Genomic DNA, 25,780 nt, shown 5'->3' with positions numbered 1-25,780 from the left:
GAGACTCTTCAGTCACTGTTCCTGCTCCTATCTTGAGCCCCCACAGCTACTTCCGAGCTTTCAAAAAACAAACTTTTGTTTAGAAATATATGCTTACAGTGGCTTTTATGATGCCAAATGATGTTTTCAATTTCCCTGAGCTATTTTTAGAATATGTTCCAGTGGCAAAATAAAATCCATAGTTGGTTGGAAGAAACAAACCAAAACCAGAGCTTAAATTTTTAAAAAAAGATTACTAAACTCACTTGTCATCTTGGTTTAATATGATTTGGTATTTAGTTAAAGACATAATTAAAAAAAAAACAAAAACAGTGATGTACAGTGATAATAGTGCTTATTTGAGATATATTTTTTAAAAAAGGAAAATAAAACCTCACATTTGAACTGTATTATGCCCTTTGGCAAAATCACCTTTCCTTGCCAAGGCATGAATTTGGTCTTTTCACTGGATTAGAGGCAGTGGCCTCAGTCTGTTCGTGGCTTAAGCTAACCATTCTTCATATACCTGACTATTGTACATATTCTTCAGATGCAGAGACTTGCTTTATGTCTTAGGAGTGATTTACATCTCCAAGTGTTCAGCGATACAAATCTAATGCAGGGATTTCCAAGCTGACAGCCTGTGAAGAGCTTAGAGCTTATAGCAGCTGCAGGAATGCATCAGGCAGTAAAATAAACAGTACTTTAAATTAAACATTTGATGGTACAGATGCACAGCAGTCCACAAGTATGCCTAAGAACTGAGAGCAAGGAGCTTACTGAAGTATAAACTAGTCTCAAAGTCACACAAAGATTTTTGTCTCAGAGAGAATGGCTTTCTGTAAAACAGAAAGAGAGAGACTGGGAACTAGCCATTATGCATGCGCTGATGATCATCGGGGCTCAGGATGGTGCCATCGGCTCCTACATTAGCATCAGTCAATGCAGCAAGCCTTTTCTGGTTGCATGATACAGCTTTGACTATGTGGCTGGACCATTATTCCCATTTAAATCATGGCTGCAGCAGTCCTTGAACGTACAGCAGCAACAGTTCCAGTGCTTTAGAAGGCACTTGACAGTATCAGTAGATCCCAAAGGGGTAAGATTATCAAGTAAAAGCAGGTTTAACACTCTCAGTGAGTATGGAGATAGAACTCAAGTCAGAAAGATTGACATGTAAGTGATCTTTTTTTAGAAACGGATATAAAAGCAAGAAACATGCACTCTGAATGCAATTGTTAGAACGACGAGTTCAGTCTTCTAATTAATAATCGTGGAGATCAAATTACAGACTCTGCAGAGAAAGCTGAGTAGTTCAGTGACTTTTCACCATCCACTGAAAAAAACCCAACGACTGTGTTTTGGAAAATGCATTATATTAATTTTAGTTAATTTAATAGAAAAATAATTAGCTAAACATTTTTAGTTAGAGCATGAAGAGCTGGTGAAATTCATCTGAGGGATGAACAAAGAAGTCTATAAGTGATTAGCAGTTACCTTTAAGTATTTTGAAACGTGAGGCTTTTGAGGAATAGAGAGGTGTGAACAGAGAACATATCTTCATTAAAGGGGAATGGGAGAAGAACCAGAGTATAATAGATCAGCTGAAACAAGCTTGATTTCTTTAAATATATATATTTTTAATTCTAAATACTAATAAGAATGATAATGTGGAAATACAAGAATGCTGGCATTATTTTGTTAACAGTCAATCATGGAATAAATCATATTTCCATTTCTGAAAGGTTAACTTTCCTGGGAAAGACAGGGAAATTGTGCGGTTATGTATCTTGACCTGCTTAAAACTTGAAACTGTCCTCATGATGTTTTCATGAGCAAGCAAAAAGCGCTCTGGAGGTAACTGGCGTATAGTTAGTGCTTATCAAAAATATGGATATCAGTGTCTATCAGCAGAATACTGTAGAACTCTGAAAGAGAGGTCTCTCCCATGCATGGTTATTTTCAGTGTTTTAGTTTTATTTGGATAAGTAGATATAAACTCTGCGATTGGACTGAAAAAGATTGCTTAGCTCTTTGAAGATATAACCAAAGTCTAAAATTCAGAGACAGTCTGAAGTCAACATTATGAAACTTGAGATGATAAGTATAAAGTGCTTAATATGAAAAACAAAATCCATAAATAGAATAGGTTCTAGAAGGCACAGTGCACTGTAAACTAAAGGTAAGTAAAAAATATCATGCCACTGCTAAATGACAAATCTGAATGCTAAAACTTACTAATGGGATTTGTTGTTCTTGAAATGCTCTTCTGTTTGGAGAGAATATTTTTCAAGGAAGAAGTAGCAACCGGAAGTACGGCTGGAAAGCCATTTTAACTTTTTTAAAAGCCTCGTATTTATCGTGCACTTATTCAGAATTCAACATATGCAGCTATGACTTTACATTATGTGTGCAGTTAGACTGGGCTTGCTATATTTACAGAGCACGTGAACTGTATGTCACAAGTGCAGTAGAGCTACTCTCTTACCTGGTATGCCCTGGCAACTGGATTTTAGGACCCTGTCAAACTGCAAGTCTTGGGTCCTGTGCCTTAAAATAGTACAGCAGCTAAAATAAAAGTTCCCAGCATGCTTTCGAAGAGGGTAAATAGTCTATTCCTCATTATACTTAAATTGGGTGTATTCAGAAGTTCTTGTCTTGAGCTGATGTTTGACACCCATTTCTGCCAAGCAAGCATTTTTCTAATATGCTACCAAAGTGCTTATTTTTCTTCTAAGGGATGGATATGATTGAAACAACCTGAACAAAGGCAGTAACAAATTTTAAATGTGTCTAATTTTATCATATGCCCAGGGCTATTTTTGTTTTAGCACTTGTAAGAAGAAATGAGCACTGATAATTGAAATCTGTGAGTAATCGACTCAATCAGATTTTATAGGAAGTCTTTAAATGTGAATCTAATGACAGCACTTGGAAATCTGAGGTTACAGATATATTGCAGCATAGTGTTCACCTATTGATTAAGCTTTAAATGGGTTATCTTTAGTATTGTTAATAATTTGGTTGTGGCATCACAGACTTTTGCACTGCTTCTTAATATTTAAAGGCAGGACAAAAAATTGCTCATGTTGCTGTAGCTGGATTATTTCCAGTATCTGAGCTAATTTAGTGAAGTTAGCTTTGGCATCTCCACAATTCCGACTCTAGTTCAGATTAGAGTCAAAGCCCAGGAGAAACCAGAAGGAAAACACTGAAAATAATCAGGTGAGAAGAGGCTATAAAAATTTCCAGTAAGGATGATTTGTTGCTGGTATGCCATAAAGACAATTAGATATTATCACTTGAAATGGAATTTACTGTGTTTTGGAGTTGACTTAACTCTTGTTCAAATTGTAACAAAAAATTATGTTGCTAGATTGGATTGACAGTGAAATTTAACATTTTAAAACTATGTGGATTGCCCTGAGTTTTTATAGAAAAATTATCTCAGCCAATGTGTATGTAATCAGCTATATGTGTTGCCGTAAAAACTTTTGAAAAACATCAGTATCTATCTGAATTGGTAACACTGTGTAAAAGATTAACTGCAAATGTCTTTTGTAATTTCAGATTGCGCTGCCACTAGTGGGAGACATGGGTACTATACTGAAGGTAAACATTTTCAGAGGTTATAGAATAAAATATAGAATCATAACATGGTTTTGATTGGAAGGGACCGTCAAGATTATCAAGCTCCAACTCCCCCTTACTGCGGACAGGGTTGTAAGCCACCAGATCAGGGTGCCCAGGGCCCCATTCAATCTAGCCTTGAATTCCTCCAGGAATGGAGCATGTTTGCCCAGTTTCTCTGGGCAGCCTGTTCTAGTGCCTCTTCAACAAAAGTTTTTCTTTGTATTCAATCTACATCTATCCAATTTCAGTTGTAAAAATGATAGTAGAACACATCATTTTCAATTTCTGAAAATGCATTGGTATCTCTTTTTGAAAAAAAAAGTGCTACTATTTCATAAAACTGATTAAGAATGGAAAGTTAAGAATTAGCAATAACAGTAATTATGTTAACTTGCTATAAATTTGATTTCCTTTTGCTGTAATTCTATGGTCTCACCAAGGATGTTTGGAAACAATTTAACTAAAATTCTACGTTAAAACATTATTCTACCAGGACTGTATGTTCAAACAGGAAAGTGTGGTTGCAAAGATCAGATCTACTGACCCTGTCACTAAAATGCTTATTTATCACTTTGCTTTGTGTCTGTTCCTTAGGGTGATCCCGGCACAAGAGGTCCTCCAGGCATCCCTGGTAGAGAGGGGCCAAAGGTAAGTTTTTGAAGAGAATATTTTTCTCTGTTTTGTTGTTAAAAATCAAAGGCCAGATTCTTCTGTCAGAAAAGTCTTAACTTTTTTTGTCTGATCCCAGTTCCTGTAGCATCTGAGCAGCTTAAAGGTTCAGACAGTTTTTGCAGTTTAGTCCTCTTCCTGTCTTAGTGTGCCCTTTCTCTGGGAAATGAGCTAAACGGCCTGGGAGTTGAGTCCCAAGCCAGTATAGCTCTTTCTGTGTCTTGTTTGTTAAACTTAGCTCAGATTTAATTGTCCAGTAGTGCATTGCCATCTATAGGCTTAAGTGAGTCAGTCATGCAGGAATCTTGCAGTAAAGAAGGAAACTTCCCTTATCTCTCTCAAGTGTGTAATAACTGGATCTTCTGTGCCTTTGCAAATTGTTCCCTGTGTGACTCAGCAGTTTCACTGGGACTTGAACTTTCACTGATGTCAATCAAAATTCTGTTTTACTGTAATCCAATAAAATACCACATGGCTTGGCAAATAAATTTCCTGTAGTAGAACGTAATTACTTGAAAGTATGCATTGTCCATGTGGGCAGGCACTTAAGCTCTTTAATATTCATAAGACAAGGCTGAATCTCATCTTTTTTTAGGCTAGTTTACCTATCAGGTAAAAAGCACTCCTTTCTTTTCGTCTCAGTGGGAGGCACGTTTTAAAACTCACTGGTTCTACTGAGCCTTTTTTTTTTTTCCTGTTTTATTCACTATTGCTTTAATAACTTTATGCTTGTACTTGTATATATTATATGTGGGTCATAAAATTTCATGCTCGCCACAGCATGAAATTCATTGTTTTCTAATAGAAAGCATTTGTTTGAATGTTTTCATAGGGAAGCAAAGGTGAACGTGGATTTCCTGGACTTGCTGGAGAGAAGGGTGATGAGGTAAAATTACTTCATTTATGTAGCCATTACATTATTATCTGAATCGAGACCAAGACAAAAGTGCATAGAATATTAATTGTTTCCTTAAAACTGCTGAGATAGTCATGTAATACTACAAATAGCCCTTTAATCTAAATTTTCAACGAGATTAAATGCTATTATTAAAATAAATAAAATCTATTTCATATTTGTGTGAAGTTTTTTGCTCATTTGTGTATTTTAAAGCCTTGCATACATTTAGATGCTAATTTTTAAGAGTACAAGATAGAGCAATAAAAAGGTAAATGCCAAATATTTTCACAAACTATTTCATTTTATATTTGCTTTGATTGTGCTTCCTATTTAGCATTCACTTTGAGAAAAATTCTGTAAGGCAAATGCTTTGATGGGAATAGTAATTTCAGCAATTACTACTAAGTGGAAATAAGAAAATGTTTGGAAACTGAATTTAAAATACATGAGAAATTTTGCAGTATATACTGTTGGGTGGAGCTTACTTCCCCATATGGTTTTTAGGGGGAATCAAGAGCAATTAGATTAGATATACATACACGGCTGTCATACAACTAAAATTTCATCTGACTAAGCATAGTGGATCAGAGGAAAGTGTTCTGCAATGTGCGGATTTGTCTCAAATCCTCACATACATGTACATTGTTTTTATTCCTAAAAATAATGATAACCTGGTAGATGAAAATGTGCTCCAGTATTGTTATAATAGTGATGGACATGCTAAGTATAAGTAGTTTTTGAGGCTGTAACATGGGAGAGGAAGTTGACATATGCGCTTTTAATTTTCAGGGCCTTCAAGGTGTTCCTGGACTGCCTGGTGTTCCAGGACCCAGTGGACCGTCTGTAAGCATGTGGTATCATTTGTTGTCTAATTTCTCTCTACAAAGGTCACTATAATTACGTATCAAAATTTCTTATTCTTAGCTCTGGCATCTCCTTTTGGCTTTTAGGAGAGTGATAATAAAATCTTACCCACAGTGGCTGTATTAAAATAAATTATGTTGTGAGTCGATGTCTCTGAAACTACTGTCATTGTCTGGATTCAAAGTTTACGTAACTTAAAAGCTTTTGGTGAAGTTGAAAGGCATGATGGACAAACCAATAGTTAATTAAGTATTTATACCCTAATTACTGTAATAATGTTATTAATAAAAATCTAAAAATATTTCTAACCAGGCATTCTCAAAACATTAAATGCTGAAGCCAAATGATTATAAAGTATGAGAATACACTAACTTAATATTTAAAGTCACTGAAAAAAAAATCATGAAAAATATTGGTGTTTCTGGGAAAATTTTTCTTGGGATTTTTTTTGTTTTAATTTTCTACGTGCATGATGAGATTGTATTAGTTAGTATGGTCATTGCTGAAACCCCGGTTGTTGACAGTACTAACGCTTCCCTCCCTTCAGAAATTGCAACACCTTTAGGAAGCTTAATGTGGAATACATAAATTAACATTTTAGCAAAAAAGCATGATTCTTTGCAGTATCAAGAGGTACCCGTTAGGGGGAGAGCATTTCAGAGCTTATCAGTAGGACATGGTTTTTGTATTAGAGAAGAGAAATACTGAAACCTGGAGGAAAAGTGTGATTAGTTTTAAATGACTTTCAAAAAGTACAAGTTTTAAAAAGTAAACTGCAGTGCAAATTGTAGTTTTGGGGTGTTTCTTAACTAACATAAACCAATACTGTATTTTGCAGGGAGCCATGGGAAGACCTGGGCATCCTGGTCCTGCTGGGTCAAAAGGCGAAAAGGTATTCCTTCTTTCTAGTTTTGGTAAAGATTTTGTGATCCCTTTACTACACTTTGGGTTTAGTTTTTTTGTTTGTTTGGTTTGGTTTGATTTGTTGTTGTGTTGTTTTTTTATTTTTTTTTTTAACACAGAATGCAAACATGAGTTTGACATGTATTTTCAAAGGAATTTTAATTTTTTGTCTTGGATTACAAGTACTTTCTCCCAACAATGCCATACGTACAGGCTTCTATTCTGAAGTATAACCCTTGTGGTATATGTAAGTTGCAGAGGATTTTTTCTAAGTGTGATAAGTTATCTAAAATTAAGAAATTGAAAAAACCTTCATGAAATAGTATATTATGAGTTGCTCTGCTTCTCATACTTTTTCCAGTATATTAGTCAAACATAAAAGCATTCTTTAATGTTCTTCAAAAACTGAAAGTTACTCAATATAAATATTCTGCAGAAGTATTAACACTTCCTTTGTAATTAATTTACACTGTCATAGCACTGCTTTTTTATCAACTTTATATGTGTTCTTTTATCAGGTGCTTCTGTTACAAATAAAAGGTCAAAGTAATTTCTTGGGCACCATGGATCAGTGAAATGCAGCTGACAAGCTGATTTATCAAAACACATTTTGAGACAATTTCTACATTTTTTTACATGAATACACTTCTTGATTTATTTATTTTTTTCTATGGCTTGGACTTTTCCAGGCATAGTGCATAGATTGTGATCGTAGTAATACTCCATAAAACTTTGAATGCAATATGAATAAGAAAAGGAAATTCTACTTTGGAAAGCTATGAAATATCCTCAGTATAAAAATGAGTTGAGAACTGTCTCCTTCCTGGCCATGTTATAAACAATTTACCAAAGTCATTTCCTTTTTAAGTTACACATTGCAAAAAACAAGGTTTTGTTCTTTCCATGTTTACAATTTCAAAGTACCGAATAAAGAGTCTGGAAATGCAGTGTTTGACCAGCTACTGAAAGCATGTACGTCTCTGGCTGAGACCTAATCATAGCTGTTTCTTACATTATGCATCATAAAGATTAGGAGAAGGCAGCCTCTTACTATTGCATTTGAGAATGGGAAAGTCAGTTCTCCATAACTAGTGTGTCATTGACTGAAAAGGGCAGAATTCAGATCATTTAAGAGTGATGAACTGAACTATAGCCAGAGTACGTTCCATCTCCTTCTTTTATCTGGGGACCACATTTGAAAAGTGATCACATAATATGCTTCCTAAAATAGAGTATTTTCTCTCCATGAAATGCAATAAATCCTTCAATTTGTAGCTTGACATTTCAATCACTTTAACAAGACAATTTGAAAATATTTTAATATGATTGTAATTAAAAATTTATATACTTCTGCTGAGTTAATTATTACTATTGTATGCTCAGCTTGACTTTTTCCACCTTATAATTTTAAATTTGCATCTTAGGTGTCTCAATGAAGTATGTTATTAAAATCCAATGAAGTGAGTGAAAAATTCAGATGGACCTGTTCCAAATTATACAGAATTATTAACTGAACCTTAGTGATGAAATTTTGAAAAGATCTTGCTTGGAAAATATGACATTAAAACATCTATATGGCTCAGAGCACCCACTATTCTGCTGGGGCGAAAACTGAGAAACTTTTTTCCTAATATAAGCAGTTCAGTGCATGTCAGCAAAACAGACTACAGCTACAGATAAGTGTTTTGAAGTAAAAGCCAAGAAGATATTCATTATAACCCTTAATAAAGGTCTTTTCTTTACCTGGCTTGTTTCTGAATAAACTGGTTCTTCTTTATTTACCTGTGAATGAACAAATTGAAGATTGGCTTTAGCAAAACAATATTCAAAGCATAAAATGAATTTCATCTTCTATCTACCATTGCTTAGAAATTTATACTAACAAGTTTTTTTCCTTACTCTGTCTCCTGGTAAATACAAAGTATTTCTCTACACCATTGTCACTACTACTTTGCCATAAGGAAGTTACTATGTATATAGCATCAATTAACTAACAAAACAAGAGCTAGAATAAAGTAATGATTATTAATTTGCCTAAAGCTTAAGCAGGATGATTCATTCTTGATATTACCTAGTCTTATTGACTGTATCTCTTGTTTATTGTCATAATGGCCATCACAGTTTGGGTATGGAATAGATTTGAACAGCAGTTATATTAAATGAGCTGTACATCTCTCACTATGCTAGGGTAGTGAAGGCTCGCCTGGGAAGCCTGGACCACCTGGACCTCCGGTAAGACAATTTGGTTTACATTTTCATGATATGTTAGGAATGATATACCAGTAAGTAAAATGTAATGTCTATATCAAGAAACTGACTGTCTCTCTGAGACGTATTATTAGTGCCAGAAGATAGCAAAGTCTTATTACAAAATAGTTCAGTATTCTTTTTTTCTTGAGATTCATCACTAAGTCCAGGTCACCAGTGTAATCTTATAAATTTGGTGAAATGAATTACTCTAAAAACCTTGAACACCAAGGTTAATTTATTCACTTTGTATACCTGAGATCAGGTAACCTAGGGAAGTCCATGGAACACATTGAACTGTAGATTAGCTGTAATAGTACCTAACACAAAATTAATTCTGAAGAATTAATAACTGGATGACCTTATGATCCCTCATTCTAAATACAGCCTTAGAAATGTCATACCTTACCATAATTAAGGGAGTGCTTTGGTTCTAGTATCTAGCTCTAATGATCCTTACATACTCCAGCCTCAGCTGCAGCCTACTTCTAGAAAAAAAATCATTATCTTCTGCTTCAAATTTAGAGCTGACTCTATCTAGCTTAAAGTGCTGTACATTTTTCTGTCCTTGCATAACACTTCTGTAAATTCAGTCTGTATCTCATGAAATTTTCTAGAGCAGGTGATGATTTAGAATTCAGAACATACTCGGAAAATTGGTATAAGGATAGCAGTGAAGACACTACCAGGATAAAAACTGTAGCTAGTGATGACAGAATAACCAGCTAGACCTGTGACTTTCTGTTGCAGCACAAGTTTTCTGTATCTGCCAGGATTTGTACATAAAAGCAGTTTAAGAGCAAAACTAAAGTAAAGCATACTGTATTTATTTGCATCATTTATTATGTATAATGAGAGGTTTCTCATCTTGAAGTCTTGAAAGTCTTGAAATATGTAAAGTTTTCAGAGCATCAACCAAGTTGCATGTTTTGGGACTTTATTTTGAGTTTAAAAGTCTGCCCATATTTTTTGCTTTCAAGTAAGTCATTTTTACACACTTGATTTGTAAACATTCATACAGGAAGAATGGCTAGCACTCATATTTACTAAATCCACTTTAAATATTCACTGGCTTGAATTTGAGAAAACATCTGGATATCTTTTTAGAATGAGAATTCCACCCATTAGTAAGTTGAACACACTTGTATAGTTTGAGCTTTTTGTGCGCTGAAAATCATTAGGCCAAATGTAAGTTCAGCCACAGAATCATTCTTCTGAGTTCTTTACAGTCTTATCCATTAAACTAGAGTATTAACTTAGATTTACTGTTCAAGCCTTTGTGTTCTCAAAACACTTGAAGCTTGGAGTTAGTTGCTTTCTGCTTTTTAGTTTAATATAGATTTTCAAATGGACATGAAAACAGAATGCATAGTGCTGACATTGCTTCTATCTGTTGACCAGTCATAGATATTATATAAGAATGTTGAAATGTAACGTACACTGGGAATTTACAGTATCTGGTTTTGTAACTAAAAAAAAAAACGTACCAAGCTTACATAGGTGTGCTCTTATTGAAATGTCTGGAAACATTTAAAAAATGATCTAGAAACTACAGTTTTGCTGATATATGGGACTTAAGCAGGGCAAATGTTCTGCCTCTATAGTTTGTAGTTGTGACACTTACTTGCTTTTTGTTTTGAAGGGTGTGCCTTACAATGAAAGAAATGGAATGAGCAGCTTATATAAACTCCAGGTATTTTTGGTATTTCTTTCTAATATACATATATTTTTTTCAACCAACACATGACTTTGGTCCAACCCAACTTGTAAATTTGCTGTTACAGGGAGGTGCGAGTGTCACAAGTTATCCAGGTCCACCAGGACCTCCAGTAAGTGTTTAATAGAAACTTAATTTTAATATTTAATTAAAATAGTAACAGAGGGGTAACAGAAGGTTAACTGCATGCAGTTTTAATGGGTGCAATGGAATTGGATTTTATATGTGAGAGATAGAAATCATAACTCATCTAGGAAATGATATAATAAATGTAATAAATAGTAACATATGTAAATGTGATTTTATGTATTTATCAAACATTTTAGCCTGGTAGAGAAGCTTATTTTGATTTAAATATTTCACTCTAAAGCAATGCTGAATATTAAGTAAAGTCTGCAAAACTAGTGCATAACTTGGACTCCGCTGAAAGTATCTTTATGTCCTAAAGTGAACAATATACTCCTTCTAGTTAGCAATGATCTTGCTATGGATTAAATTCTATGCTGGAGATTAGAAACTCATGAATTCTCAGTTCTGTCACTGATTCCTTGTGTATAGGTACAGTGTAGTACAATGTCTGAAACAGTGAATTTGTCAGTAGTACAGAAACTGTGTCTTTCCAGGCAGTATGCCCTGTGCAGATACACCAGCTTCCAGCTACACATTCTTGTTTTGATTCTTTGAAGCCAGAGATGCTGTGTACTTAAGTCCTCTTTCTTGTTAGTGTAATAAGCAAGTTCTGCTGTTTTAAGTCATAATTAACCAGCTGAAGGGACTGGGCTTAATACTGATTGTAAATGCACTGCATTGCCAATGTATATTTATAATGCACTAATACAGAAAAATATACTATGTCCCTGTGTAATTCTCTAAATGTATGTCTGTTTCTTATTTTCTTTGCAGGGTCCTAAGGGAGATCCTGGCACAGTGGTATGTCCTTTTTGGTCATAATAGAGATTCCCTAGGTACGATTCCCCCTGATCTATTAATGAAGATCAGGAAACCCTAAGAAGTATTGGAGAGATCATTTTTTAAGCAAAATCACTTTTCACCGAATAGACAAAACAGCTATGTCTGCTACTAATGAAACAAGTGACATCTTCAAGTGAAACACCTACAGTTCCTTAGGGCTTTTGGGATTTCATTCAGCCACTAAGAAGCTGACTCTTTACCTCTCTAGCTGTTGTCCTGTCTTAAGTTGTCAGTCCTGGGTAAAATATGTTAGGAGATGTTAACTGCTGACCTCCAAGATGATCTTTGAGGTCCTTTTCAACCCAGGCCATTCTAAGAGTATCTGACTTTAGTCACAAAAATAGCTGCAGTGTTAACCACAGCTAACTCATACTCATAACTAACTCATACAAGCCCAAAGAGATGGGGCAGTTAACATTTTGGAGAGTTAGCAAAGACTTCATCTACCATGAAGGCACATAATCTCCACTCAGCCAGCCTACACAGGGCCTACAGTTACTCATAATGCCCACAGGCTGAATACGTCTTTCTATACCAGCAACCACTTCCTACTCAGAAAGTACCTTCTCCTATTCAGGCTTTGGAAAGTGAAATCTGCCAAAGAATTCATGACATCTGTAAATGGAATTTGCTGTGATTTTTGATTTAACTGAGATAACACTTCCAATATTTCAGCTAACAGTAGTTAAATTTCTGTGGTAAATTATCTGTTGATTTTCTTTAAAAAAAAGGAAAAATAATAATAGAACCTCCCCAGTTAAACTGATTTCTCCAGTGCAGAACTTCTCTGGTTTTCATTCAAAACCTGAAGACTTGCACAGGGACTTCGCCTGTGTGCCCCTTGTTGCAGAGAAAGCTTTGTTCAAGGAGCAGAGCTCTGTTCTGTTACAGTAAATTGGAAGTTGAACAGAATTGCTTGGATGCTAGTTCCGTGGTGGACAGAATATGCTCACAACCTGTGGCTCTGCTGCTGGAAAGTGGTTCAGAGCTAACCTAGGCTTGAAAATACACAGGAGGGGAGTCTTCCAGATTACATTCTTAGTCAAAATTGGAACAGTATAGCAAAATCTGTTCACCTAACAACTGTTAGCTATATTGGTAATATCAAGTTAAATATGCTGCTTTTGCTTGCTTTTCAACATTTCTCATGGGGAGTTCAGATTTCTAATCTGTGCAATCCATTTTAATTTGAAAAAAATCAGGGTGACCCAGGACCAATGGGATTACCGGGTCTAGAAGGACTCCCAGGGGAAAAGGTAAGACTTAAAAAAGATGTTTTGGCTTCTTAATGGGTCTGTCTGCAGCTAACTGGTTTCTGAAACCTCATTAGATTTTTTTTAAGAAAATGAATGTTTCTGAGAGAAACAGATTTGTGTATTTATCCATATTCCTTTTTTTTTTTTTCTTAAATGTACACCCAAATCATTTACTCACTCAATATAAAATTCTGTTTTCCACGAATGGAAATGTGTGTAGAAAGCCTTGTAGTATGTCTCTAATTCTTGTTCCCTCCTGAGCATCGTCTTGTGCTTAGAGTGTGTCTGCTTGTTTTAAGATTTAGGGCATAGCTGTAGATCTGAATCAAAATTTGTATCTGAATTAGTCTAGACTAAGTATGTGCAAAATTTCCATACAAAAAAAAAAAAGAGAGAGAGAATGATTTCAGCTGAGTAGAAAGATATAGGAAATGGTAGAAATAGAGGAAGAAACTGACTTCCTGCTCCTACTCCCTACAGTGTTTGATGTGAAGGCAAAGGCAAAACTGATTTCTCAAGACTATTGCTCATTATTCTAAAAAGGCCCCTTGTTTCTGTTTTACTTTTCTAATTGCACTGCCTGTATGAAGCTATCATAGCACATCCTGAACTGTGTCATAGTCTCCAGAGCCTTCCTCTTGTTCAGGTCTGCATTCTGGTTCTAGGAAATGACCTTTTCCTTGAGCTGGTGATGTTTCAGCCTTTCACGAATTGGTTATGGAGGCTGATAGAAACTTAGAGTAAAGGTTATTATGAAATGCTAAAAAAAAAATTGAGCTTTTTGTATTTATTTCCATATGGCTAAGCATAAAAAGTCCACCAGAGAAATAAAGAAGCCCTGAAAATATGTTTTCTGTCAGTGGAAACACTTTGTTTTGATTTTGCCCATATATTTTAAGTAAAAGAAATAGTAATTTTTTTGCAATTTGAACACTTACTCAGTTTTTTAGGAATTGCATGCTATTCAATCACTTCATACAAAAAATAGTTTACTGTGACATTTTTCATCAAAAAGCCACATAAATCAAAAGTTTCTCCATACTATTACTGTGTATTACTACTACTTCTCTAGAGAATATAGGATAACGCACCGAGGTAGGTGACTACGCTAGGTGTTTAAATTAGATAATTCTTGCTCTGGAAGACTACAATTTACAAGCAATTAAGGACAATCTAATTTTAGCATGTAAAAACACTGGGAGTTATTACAGACCTAAAGGAGACAAAATGGGAACAAGAATTAAATAAAGGGAAAATGCAACAGAACAGATTGTATAAACAAGCTAAGTGAGTACTTGGCCATTTCCCAAAGCCAAAATACCCTTTATTTAACTAAATTTAGTCTGAATTCCACACTTCTGGTGCAAATAAATTAACAGAATCCAAGAATCTGCCTGCCGTTCCCAACAGGACAGTGCATGCTAGTTTTTAATTTAGAGCTACAAGATACATCAGTGCAGCAGAATGCCTTATTCCATAGACAGTGCTGGCTGTAGTTTGTGATAATGTTGTGAACTGGCTGAAAACCTTTGTGTCCTCAGGATAAAATTAGCCCTCGCTCGGCTGTGCTGATACAGTGGTTTTGCAGTGGTGCTATGCATCACATTGCTAAATATGGCCAGGTCCAGGGGGAAAAAGTACAAGGGAATTGTTGACAATTTCCAGCTTCGCTCTCACATAATGCCAGCATGTAATGAACCCTACTGTGTATATAAATTCTGGGTACAGAATCACCATGCAGCATGGAGGCACTGCTGAAGCCAATAAGCCCCGCTAAGTAACCCAAGTACTTAATTGCTCTAAAGGTGCTCACAGATTTTTCTCTGAGAGGGAAACTTGTTTTAAGTGACTTCTATTTGTCTCCAGAGCAAGAGAGATTGAACTGTGAGCAAGTTTATCCCTCTGGACTCAAGGTCACCTACGTTTTGGTTTGGTTTGATTTGGTGATATTGCTCTGATCTGCTTTCTTACATAGGCAGTGTGTCAGAATGAATGTACCCTGCAAGGCCATGCACTTTTCATTAATTAGCCCCTTTGGGCTGGTAAGCAAATTGGAGACCACTCCTAATTTGTAGAGGTTACTCCCAGCTGCCAGTGCAGGAAAACTGGCGGTCAGCCTCTGGCTCCTCAGCCAGGTTCAATTTATTTGGTTCAGAGTTAGGTGTAATGCTGGCAGTGTCAAGTTTTTAGAACTGCAGCTGTTCTGTCACAAACGTGATATGCGGCAAGATTTTAAATATGTTCCTTGTTGTTGTCATGAAGTCTGAAAACCTTCAATGTAAAAACAAAACAGAATTTGTATTCATCTGTCTTGAACTGTCCTGCACTGCATTTCTTAGTCTTGTGCTGCATAATTTGTGTAAAAAATTCTGAAAAGTTATCATTACCTAGAATTGATATTTTTCCCTATACTGCACCTCTGATGTGAGGCTCTCAAAATTGTTTATAGGCATTAACTTGTCATCTCTCCATGCTCTTTATAATGTAGTTAAATGTTTCCATTTACAAGCATTATTGTTTTATTACCTGAACAAAATGATGAGAATGACTCAAAACGTCTCCTCGAGCTCTTCCACACAAAAGAATGTGACTATAGCTATGCTGGCTGAGCTTTTGCAAAACAGCTCCGGGTAACGTAAACTCATCTCAAAAAATATTCTCCTGTTTGTATGGCTTCAACCATGTCAGGGCTTTCCTGACATGATTATAGAAACCTGGAGCCTGATCTTCATACATTTTTAACCAACATTACACTAGCTGAATGCGTTTTTACAGATTGATGCATGTCCGCAGTGGGATAGGGTAAATCTTGCTGTAGAGTTTCACCTCTGGTCAGCTCCATCTATCTGCTTTGACTTGTAGTCTTCTCAGGAGAGAAAGATGAATTTGCACCCACACCTCATCAACTCCAGCACAAAATCCATTACCTTAGCTTAAATTATAGATGAAGGTATCTCTGTGATAAAGGAAGAAACTTTGCACTTAAAAGTCCATGGCACAAGCAAATCAAGGATGCCAAGTTGCAGCAAATGGCTGAATGTATAGCAGGAAGGCAAAAGTTTCTTTAAAAGGCATATTTTAAATGCAGGGATCTTGATAGGGTAGTGAATGATGTGTTAATTTTGGTCATTGTCAAGACCGCAAATGATAATTATTTAGAAAGCCTCTGATAAACCATCCCTTTTCAAGGAAGGTCTCAAGCAGAATATAAAGGATAAGGTGGAAGTTTTGACAAGGGAACCTAAACAAAGGATTTATGTTACTTGTTCAAATCTGTAAGATGAGTCAGTGTCAGAACGGAATATTAGAGTTTAGCAGAGCCTAGCTCCTGTCCTCAATTTCAGATCTCTGCATAATTCTTCCTAAGTTTTTAATCAGGATCCATGAACAAACTCCTGTTTTGAGTGTTACCATTTAAGTAATGATATATCTTTTCTTCAGGGTGACCGTGGACCAGCTGGCATACCGGGAGTAGCAGGGATACCAGTACGTATATTCATCAAAGAAATGTCATTTTGTTATAGGAAACTGAAAAAAAGTCAAACAAGGTGCTGAGCTGTAATCTTACTTGTCATTTGTGGGAGCACTCTTAACAAGTGCTTTATAGGCATATATGAAAATGGCATATTTTTCCTCAAATAATTAGAATTTTAAGACTTCCGAGGGTTCGTATTATTATTAAAATGACAGGAGGAAGTGGAGTGAATACATGATGAAGCTTGAATTTGAACTTGCATATTCTCATTTAAGAAAGATTCTTCTCATTGCCTCAGCCTTATAGAGACAAATTATAAAGTCATTTTCTGTCTTCCTGGGCATACGTAAATTTCCAGGCATCTTTCTATCACAAAGAAAAAATATGAACATTAGTTAATGCAATCCATGGCAATCTGCATATGAAATCAATCAAACATTTACTTTAAGGAACATACTTTGTTAGTTATTTACATGTTCCATTCAAGAAGTTTCTGAAAGTCATTCTGAAGCTTTGTTGTAGGTGAAAGTAAGTGTAACTAACGATAAATTGAAATTATAATTGTTCATTTGTGTTCCTAAAGGAAATAAAAATTTTCTTTAGATTGCATTCACAGTTTAATAAATATATATATATTCATATTTCAGGAGGCAGTATGAAGCTATTTATATTCAAATACATTTATTATTAAATTTGGACATCTACCAATCCATTCAAGAGCTGTCTTTAAATTATAAATGTGTTTCATGAAATAAAAAGAAGTCTGTATCTATGCACTCCCATTTCCATTAGCCCCTGATTTAGTATATTTACTGCAATTTCTAAGAGAGAACATTAGCTTAAATAGGTTAATTTAGTTGAGTTCTCCTAAAACAAGGTAAAAATGCACACTTAAAGGAAGAAGAGAAGTATTTCCCTGAGTTTTTAGCCCATGTAAGAGTTTCAAAGTTTGTTGCTCTGTAATGTATTATATATGCACTGTGACTCAATAATGCAGTAGCTAGTTAGGCTGATCATAATTGTTCATTCCCTGTGTATTTCCCACTGGATATGTTTCAGGTCTTACTGTTGTTGCTTTCTATTCTAGCTGAATGTGAAATAGTTATTGACTTCCTTTCATCACTGATGAAGTTGCACTCTGTTGCTCACATTTAATTCTAGTAAGATCCATTGAAAGAAATTATTTGCTTTAGCATTTTATACTAAGCAGTTTTATTAAGCAAGTTAATAGATTTATGAGTGGCGGTATTTTTTAGTAGTCCTCCTACTGTCTGACATCCTACTGGAAGAGAATTTGTCCTCCTTGGCTAACATTATTCCCTAGATTTTAGAGAACACTTGTGTCCACTTGGGAATATAAATATCTTTTTTTTAGCTTTGGCTTTTCACTGAGTGGGTTTATCAGAGAAACTTGGACTGAGAGTCCGCAAGAATTGCCACAAATGCTTATTTCCACAGCAAGTCACATCGGTCCTGAATTTTTCAGTGGTGTTGATGTGTTAGATTCTCCACTTGTACAGGTGCTTTGGGCAATGGATATTTCCAGGAAATATAGGTTGAGATTTGTATCTGAGGCTGAATAGGCCAATCTGATTTAATTGCTGACTCCCATTTTGAACAGAAGTTCTGACTAGATGGCCTCCAGAGGTTTCTTCCAACATGTTATCCTGTCTTCCTCAAATCACACACGGTTAGAATAACAGGGAACTGTCCACCACTAATATCCATGTCAAGACCTGAATGGTGCCTCAACCTAAACTGAGAGATTACTAATGTCCTTGGGGCAGCAGCACTGATACTGAGAGAGACAAAGGACTGCAGAAGCAGGATGTGTGGTAGCTAACGGTGTCTTCAGCTGACACAAATAAAACTGGATGAATGTCGCATTAGGACATGTCACAGAGACTAAATCCTCAAATGCAGTCAGCAACTGTGTAAGAGTGCTGAGATGAAAGCTGCCTTGTGTGGAGTACTAAGTTATATGTGATACATAGCAGGTAGAGAAGTGGAGTGACACCAACTTCGGTGCACATCTACCAAAGCAGTAGCATCAAAGGCAGAAGGCCACTGTGAGTGGGGCAGCCTCCTTTTGCCTTTCAGTCACATTTTTCTTGATGCTTTTTTACAGTTCTTCTTTTGCAGTCTTTCATCTTTAAAGTCAAAAAAATGCTCAGTCTCTGCAGCTTACTTTTAGGATATTTGTGTAATTACCTCATTTCCATGCAATGCCTTTTCTTGAAGTTAGTGTAGCTAAAGAGCAGGATAGTAAGGTTGTTAAATGCAAGGAGGCAGCATCTGAAAAACTAAAGACATTTAAAATCACCATTTAAATAATGAAATGAAAAAAGATTCTGAGCACTGTCAGGCTGAATTTAAAACCACAATTAAAGTGACTGAAAAGGAGCATGAAGAAAATTTACAACAGAAATCAAATCAGTAATAAACCCTTTTCTAAAGATTTACTTTTTCTCTCTTAAAGCATTGATTGAGCGGTAACACGAGCATTTCACTCACATACATATCCTGTCTTAATTTTGACCTAAGATAAATTGATGTTTTACTTCATAGTAACTTGAATTTCTAATAACTTCTTCCAGGGAAAGCCAGGATCCCCAGGGTCCCCAGGGTTGCCAGGAGAACCTGTAAGTACAGATTTGAATTCTGGACTATAGTGCTTATACAAAAATATTTTGAATATTGAATGCAAGATTTTACATACAGATTCATTTGTGTTGTTTTTTTTCTTAGGGTGAAAGAGGACCTATAGGAGATACAGGCTTCCCTGGGCCAGAAGGACCACAAGGAAAACCAGTAAGTAATTTTTATCTACATTCATTAAGAAAACATGCATCTTAGTTTACAAGAAGTTTCAAAAGAAATTAGATTACATCCTGCTTTGTATTGGACTCAATAACTTCTGAAGAGCATTCTAGAGTTACAGCGCTCAATATAACCATCTAGTCAAGAATTCTTTTTATATGGAGTGTGATGTCTTGATGTTTTAATAGCTGTTGTTACTGAGACCCTTCTGAGGTAACTGAGATTGTTTTGAATGTCACTTGGATCCTGTTGACTTTAAGTCCTTTAGTAGTAGTAGGCTCCTTTAGTAGTTTTTCAGAGTAGGAATATTAACCCAGGTGCTCAGCACAGTCTATAAAGTATAGGGCAACAAAATGCATTCCTGGTTTAAATTATACGGAGAACTGTTGGCTTCGTGACTCTGTATACACGTTATTGTTCTTCTGTATTCCTCTACTGGTAATGCAACATCATGGCTGAAGCACTTACTGTTCTCTTAGGATGTGTTTGATCTGACCTCTTTATTTAAAATGCGGTAGTACTGTAGTCATCAGTGTATTGTAGCACTGTCTGAGCTAGTTTAAAACAGTCTAGTTCATATTCGAGAAGTAGTTCAGCTAGGATATCTTAGAGCTATCTCTCCCTGAGCATGGTGTTGCAGTGACAAGCATGAGAAGTAGACCATTTCAGTTTATTACCACATCTCCACGCTACACTCCTGTCTTGAAAGAGAGCATTTCTGTAATTTCTGCAGCAAACTGGTCCAATTTAAGGTACAGCTTGAAAATCTGTATCACTAATAAAATTTTGAAGTGCCTACTGTCATGAGCTCTGTCAGGAAGCTACAAGAGCGAGCTGTTCTGTGAGAGTGAGTGAGCTGAGGGCAAGAGCAAGATAGGGCTACGGACTCACCAGCAGGGGATGCAGGCCCACAGTGACCTTAAATCATGCAAAACCATGCTTTGCAGTATGAAAGGGAAGGAAATATCGCTGATTCCTTTGCTTATCCATGTTTTCTTTTTCACTCTGCAAAATAGCACTGAGTTTTCTGTATATGCAGGTTCTGGCCTTGTATATCCCAGTAAAATAAACAGTGACAGGGCATTTATTTTGCACTTACCTGATATTGTGCAGTTGTTAAATTACTCTGTGACATTATTTGGCCCATGCCACCCAGCGCATTCTGAGACAATGTCATGATCCAGTCTGGGTAAAAATGTGAGCCTGAGACTACTTCCAGTGGGTGTTATGAATAAGACCACTCTCTTTTGGGCAGGAAAATTGTTTTGACCAGCAGGTGGAAGCTGTGGCATGTCACTAGTCCTAAGGACCAATGAGTAGATCCAGACACTTGCTATTATGGTCTAATCGCTGTAACAGCAGGGGCTAATAGGGCATCTAGGGCTAATGTCTACCTTAAGGGGAATTTCTGGGGTTGTATAATGAACTAGGACTTGTACCCGTACAGCTCCATATTCCACACATTTGCAGAATTTCATTGTAACTGGTCATTTAAAGTTGCATGTTCATTATAACTGATACACATCTTGTCACTGAAGATATTTTTTGCACTACTCTCAGTTCAAATTTGATCTGCTTGCAGTTCAGCATGGCCCCAAGCTCTTTTGTTGCACATGCCTGAGGACTACTAGTGAGTGTTTCAACATTGCAACCATGCAAACTTCTGACTCTGCAGTTTTAGAATACATACTTATACCATCTCTGAACAGTGAGCTTTACCCTTTGTTTTCAAAATACATGTAAATAATTATAAAAATATGATTTTTTTTTTATAGGGAATCAATGGAAAAGATGGACTGCCAGGTCCTCCGGTAGGAAACCATGCTTTTGCATTTTAGTATATTTAATTCTTCACAAATAATGCAGCTGTTAATCCTAGTAGTTATTTTCAGTTCAGCTGATAGATGAACACAACAAAGCCTTTAGGCAATATATTCAACTTCTTTCATAAACAATTTTTCAGGGTGCTGTGGGGAGACCAGGAGACCGAGGGCCCAAAGGAGAACGTGTAAGTCCCCTGTTTTAATAACTTCTTTCCTTTTAACTGAGTATCCAAAGACCTCAGTAGCACATGTTTTACAATCACAACCAACAAATTAATTTCCAGTGAACTTCAAGTGATCTTGTAGACAATGAGAGTCCCAGGGACCACTGTGAGAAATTGAATTGCTTTCTACATTTAGAGAAAAACACATTTACAGACCTTCTAACACAGATGACCTGGACAGTGTAAATTGTTGATGAAAGCTCGAAAGTAGATAATCCCATTGTGATGCAGTCAAACTTTGAAAGTTATAAAGCTTTCCTCATTTTATCCCTGGGATCTTTGCATGTCACAAACACGTGGCCATGTATTACATAAAAAAAGCTTGTTGCAACAGGCAGTAGGGAATGTTACGATTTCAGTTAGTGCAATAAAGCAACTCAAGTGACAGTGATCTTCGTAGCAAAGCTTGGTTGTAGCCATTAGTAAGCTCTCATTCACTGGAAATAATACAGATTTGGAGGACTGATGAGTGATAAAAATGGTAGACAATCTCCTGCTTTCATCCTTACCTTTCTCTTAACCTTTTTTTTTTTTTTCTTTTCAGTCTTAATGTGTCATGTAAATACAACTTGTGACTGTAACTACACTTTTATCATTTTGTCAGTTAATGATGTTTCAGATTTGAATAAAGTTTACCAGTACTCACTGTAGTTTAAAAATCCAATTTAATTCCATTCATTTACTCCTCATAAATGTGGATTCTAGATTTATCTATTAATAATGCAGGCAGTTCCCAGTGCTGTTTGCTCCTTATGTTGGAACTTGACATTAGCTTAAGTGAGGTAGCAAGGACAACCAGTGACCCATAAGAGCTGTCAGCTGTTTGCTAACAATCTGAATGCGTGACTTGCTGCACTCTGCTCCACAGATATAGCTCAGTGAACTGACAGCTAATATATTAAGCCCTTCTAAAAGATTTAATTCTTTGCAGATAAAACAAATTTAAATTACATCTCAGCCCATGATGGAAGCTAGCCAGAACATCAACATTTCGAGTATTTTGTTTGCAAAGAAGTTACTTATTTGAAGTGTGAATGTGTGTGTCTGTTGTTTCTTTCATTAACAGAAGGTTTGAATACACGAAAAATAAAATATTATGCATCTAGGGAAATTTGAAAAAAAAAACCACAAAACCTGATACCTTATGCCTGGGAGAATTTTAGCACCCAAATTCTACCTGTACCATATTTGACATCTCTAGATGTATGAGGTCTATAAATGTTCTCCACCAAAATTCTCTACTTGAAAAGTGGGTTGCAGATTCAAGCTACATTTTGTCATTGGCTTCAACAGTAAAAGTGCAAGAAAACAAAACATTACTTGGTGTGTTTTCAGAGACAAGGATCAGCCTGTAAAGCAGCTTTACTGCATAATTTATTTGTCTAGTAAAAATCAATTTCTGAACAAGAAAAAAAGTTACTCTTCAGGATTCTTGGCAGTTCTTCCTAGTTAGTTCCACTGTGTGCAGTAGTTTTCTTTATGCTTTTATTTTACTCAGGGAGATCAGGGTATTCCAGGAGACAAAGGTCCACAAGGTGAAAGAGGGAAACCTGGCCCATCGGGAGAAAAGGGGGCCATGGGACCTATTGGGCCACCAGGAGACAGAGGACATCCAGGATCACCAGGTCATCAAGGTCCTCCAGGTTCACCAGGCCCCCCAGGTTTCCTGGTAAGAAAACAAAAAGTTTTTGTTAGTTGCTCATGAAGTCAGAAGGCATGAAGGTAACCTGTCACCTGTATATTCTTTGATTTGTCTCCACATAAGCACACGTATGCGTAGATGTGGTGAATTCATTTCAGTTAGTGAGAGGCCCTGAATCAGATAGAATAAAGCTCTAAAAACCTTTTCCAAGTAAATTACTAGTCCTGTGATACAGTTTTATTTTGTTAGCTCTGCATGAAAGTAGTCCCTAAAGGGGGTGAGAAGTTGGCAAATGTTATAGAAAAGGCAATAAAATATAGTAATGTCGCTGGGCTTCCTTACAGTCTTATTCAAATTACTTTCGTAACACGTACATGCTGGTTATCCTGATAGGTGAGAGTGCCTTTAATAATATCCTAATTTATTTGCAGTAAAGTGAACTTTGTACCTCAGTGAGTAAAATAAATTCTAGCATGTTTAATTTTAGCTTAATATTTAATTTTAGCTTAGAGCTGATTTCAGCTTTTTAAAAATTAATTATTTTTGTACATCATATAGTGTCCTCTGCATGTTTCTTCCAATATATATCACCTTTTTGCTTCCTCATCAGGCTGATACAGTTTCACTTGAAGAACTAAAAAAATATATCAAACAAGAAGTTCTTAAGGTATTTGAAGGTAAGGCAAAGAAGTCTTTTGTAGCTAGGTGCCAATCTTAAATTGTGTTCTATATGTTTTTACTTTCCAGTAGCTTTTATATACATTTCTTTACATCATCTAATTTATGTGGTACATAGTACCTGCTGAGTTGCTATAGGTATGCTTAGCTGCTGTTTATCTGCTTAATACAATTATGTTCAAACAATTGTAAGTTGAAATATGTTACCGAGTGTTTCCTTATGTAAAAGATTAGCATTATAAGATGGCTTACTATCAAAGGTATGCACGTGTCACTGTAGCTACAAATTTATGCATATTTTTATAACTATTCCATTTCATACACCTCACTAGTTGTTCCCACAAATCTTCTGGTTTTGGCTTTGTTTCACTTTGTCTGTTTTCTGTCATCTTACTTTCCTTTTTTTTGTTGTTTGATACCCACTCATTTCTTCACTAAAATTCTTATCTTAAATCTTAAAACTCCACCAGAGTAAGTGCCAGATCAGGTGTGGAATGCTTAGTTAAGTTTCAAGGTTAACTGTGAAGGTCTGCATCTAAAGAGCACTAAAATGCTAGCAAGTATGCTTTGTTCCATGAGTACAAACTGTTCATGCTGAAATCTCTGCAGATAGTAATGTTTGCTGAGTTGTTTTCTTTTTTGGTTGTTTTTGTTGTTGTTGTTATTTTGTTTTGTTTATTTGTTTTTACAACTATTTCTGGGGTTTAACCACATCCCAAGAACTGTTCGCATTATTTGAGTTCTACTTTGGAGTTTAATATGAGATAAAGGTACCCTGTCATAGGGGTGTGAAATGCTAATTATTCTGTGTTCATGTCTTTTAAGTACTTCCACAAATAGAAGTTAGAAGTCATTTAAGACATTGTACTACATCAATAGGAAACAGTACAAATTTAGTACAAATTCATTCAGATTATTGCAAAGGGTGAGGACTCAAACATGAAGTCAGCTGGAACTGAAGATCCCCATACGTATTGGAGCATTTAATACCCTGAACTATTGACATTTAGAAGGATTAAACATCTTACTTCCAGAAATTTACTTGGCTGGAGCTTTGGGAATTATTTATTTTCATGTACTTTGTGAACAGATTTCTTACCATTTCTTTCTTGTGTCTGTTGTTATTGAAGAAAGGATGGCTCAGTTTATGTCCCAGTTGAAGCTGCCTGCTGCGTTGCTTGCCTCTCAAGCTCATGGAAAACCAGGACCCCCAGGAAAAGATGGCTTACCAGGGCCCCCAGGAAAGGATGGTTTACCAGGACCACCTGGGGAACGTGGACTTCAAGGTAAGAATTCCAACAGTGCCCCCACAAATGGTATCTTGAAATCTTTCAACACTTGCTAATGATTATTAAATAAGCCAGGACTACCTGCCTAGCTTTCTAATGATTAACTGTTAAAACTGTACTTATTTTCTTCCAGACTAGATCTAAGTATTAACCCATAGTAAATGTGTGGATTTTACTGATTTAAAACTCCTAATCAGTGCATTTTATTCTAATAAATGATATAGTTAATCACTGACAGATGTCTAAAACTGACAGATATCTGGAGTACTGTAGAAGTTATTTTCTCTCCAAAATAATTGAACACATCAGAAACACTAAGCCAGCACTCTACTGTAACTATTTACATTATATTTCATATTGAGAGACCATTTAATTAAAGAAACAGAATTTGATTTCCGAGTGCTTTCAACTCTGATCCTGAGACAGCACAAGGGAGTAAAAATTGAAGGCAAATTCTGTTCTTTAAGAAGCAGTGAAAACTGAAATATTACAACATACATCCTTGTTACCGTGAAGTAATCTATTTTCACAAATCAGTTTCAGAGTGATCAGGTTTTCACTCTGCCCCAAATAGTTACTTGTAGAATGCAATGCAGTCAAACAAGACAGTATAGGACTCTTATTCCACTGAACTGTCCTTCACGGCAAACTTAGCTTCAAGAGATCCAAAATCATCATAGCTGTGTTCTAC

General features: G+C 36.0%; 1 protein-coding gene across 6 annotated transcripts in view; it reads left to right on the top strand.

Moving 5' to 3' along the window:
- The window catches only part of COL19A1 (collagen type XIX alpha 1 chain), a 195,941-nt gene that overhangs the window by 157,976 nt on the left and 12,185 nt on the right, over nucleotides 1-25,780 (top strand). For all 6 annotated transcript variants that reach the window (XM_021391914.1, XM_021391915.1, XM_021391916.1 and 3 more), the window contains 18 exons: nucleotides 3,550-3,591; nucleotides 4,207-4,260; nucleotides 5,114-5,167; nucleotides 5,969-6,022; nucleotides 6,882-6,935; nucleotides 9,134-9,178; nucleotides 10,836-10,886; nucleotides 10,978-11,022; nucleotides 11,814-11,840; nucleotides 13,085-13,138; nucleotides 16,580-16,624; nucleotides 19,211-19,255; nucleotides 19,362-19,424; nucleotides 21,209-21,244; nucleotides 21,397-21,441; nucleotides 22,979-23,149; nucleotides 23,733-23,799; nucleotides 24,931-25,086. In XM_021391914.1, the coding sequence (XP_021247589.1) occupies nucleotides 3,550-3,591; nucleotides 4,207-4,260; nucleotides 5,114-5,167; nucleotides 5,969-6,022; nucleotides 6,882-6,935; nucleotides 9,134-9,178; nucleotides 10,836-10,886; nucleotides 10,978-11,022; nucleotides 11,814-11,840; nucleotides 13,085-13,138; nucleotides 16,580-16,624; nucleotides 19,211-19,255; nucleotides 19,362-19,424; nucleotides 21,209-21,244; nucleotides 21,397-21,441; nucleotides 22,979-23,149; nucleotides 23,733-23,799; nucleotides 24,931-25,086 (1,108 nt within the window). The remainder of the gene's footprint in view (nucleotides 1-3,549; nucleotides 3,592-4,206; nucleotides 4,261-5,113; nucleotides 5,168-5,968; nucleotides 6,023-6,881; nucleotides 6,936-9,133; nucleotides 9,179-10,835; nucleotides 10,887-10,977; nucleotides 11,023-11,813; nucleotides 11,841-13,084; nucleotides 13,139-16,579; nucleotides 16,625-19,210; nucleotides 19,256-19,361; nucleotides 19,425-21,208; nucleotides 21,245-21,396; nucleotides 21,442-22,978; nucleotides 23,150-23,732; nucleotides 23,800-24,930; nucleotides 25,087-25,780) is intronic.

Source organism: Numida meleagris, chromosome 3 (genome assembly GCF_002078875.1).
Source record: "Numida meleagris isolate 19003 breed g44 Domestic line chromosome 3, NumMel1.0, whole genome shotgun sequence".
Lineage (NCBI taxonomy): Eukaryota > Metazoa > Chordata > Aves > Galliformes > Numididae > Numida > Numida meleagris.
This window is presented reverse-complemented; position numbering and strand designations above follow the sequence as displayed.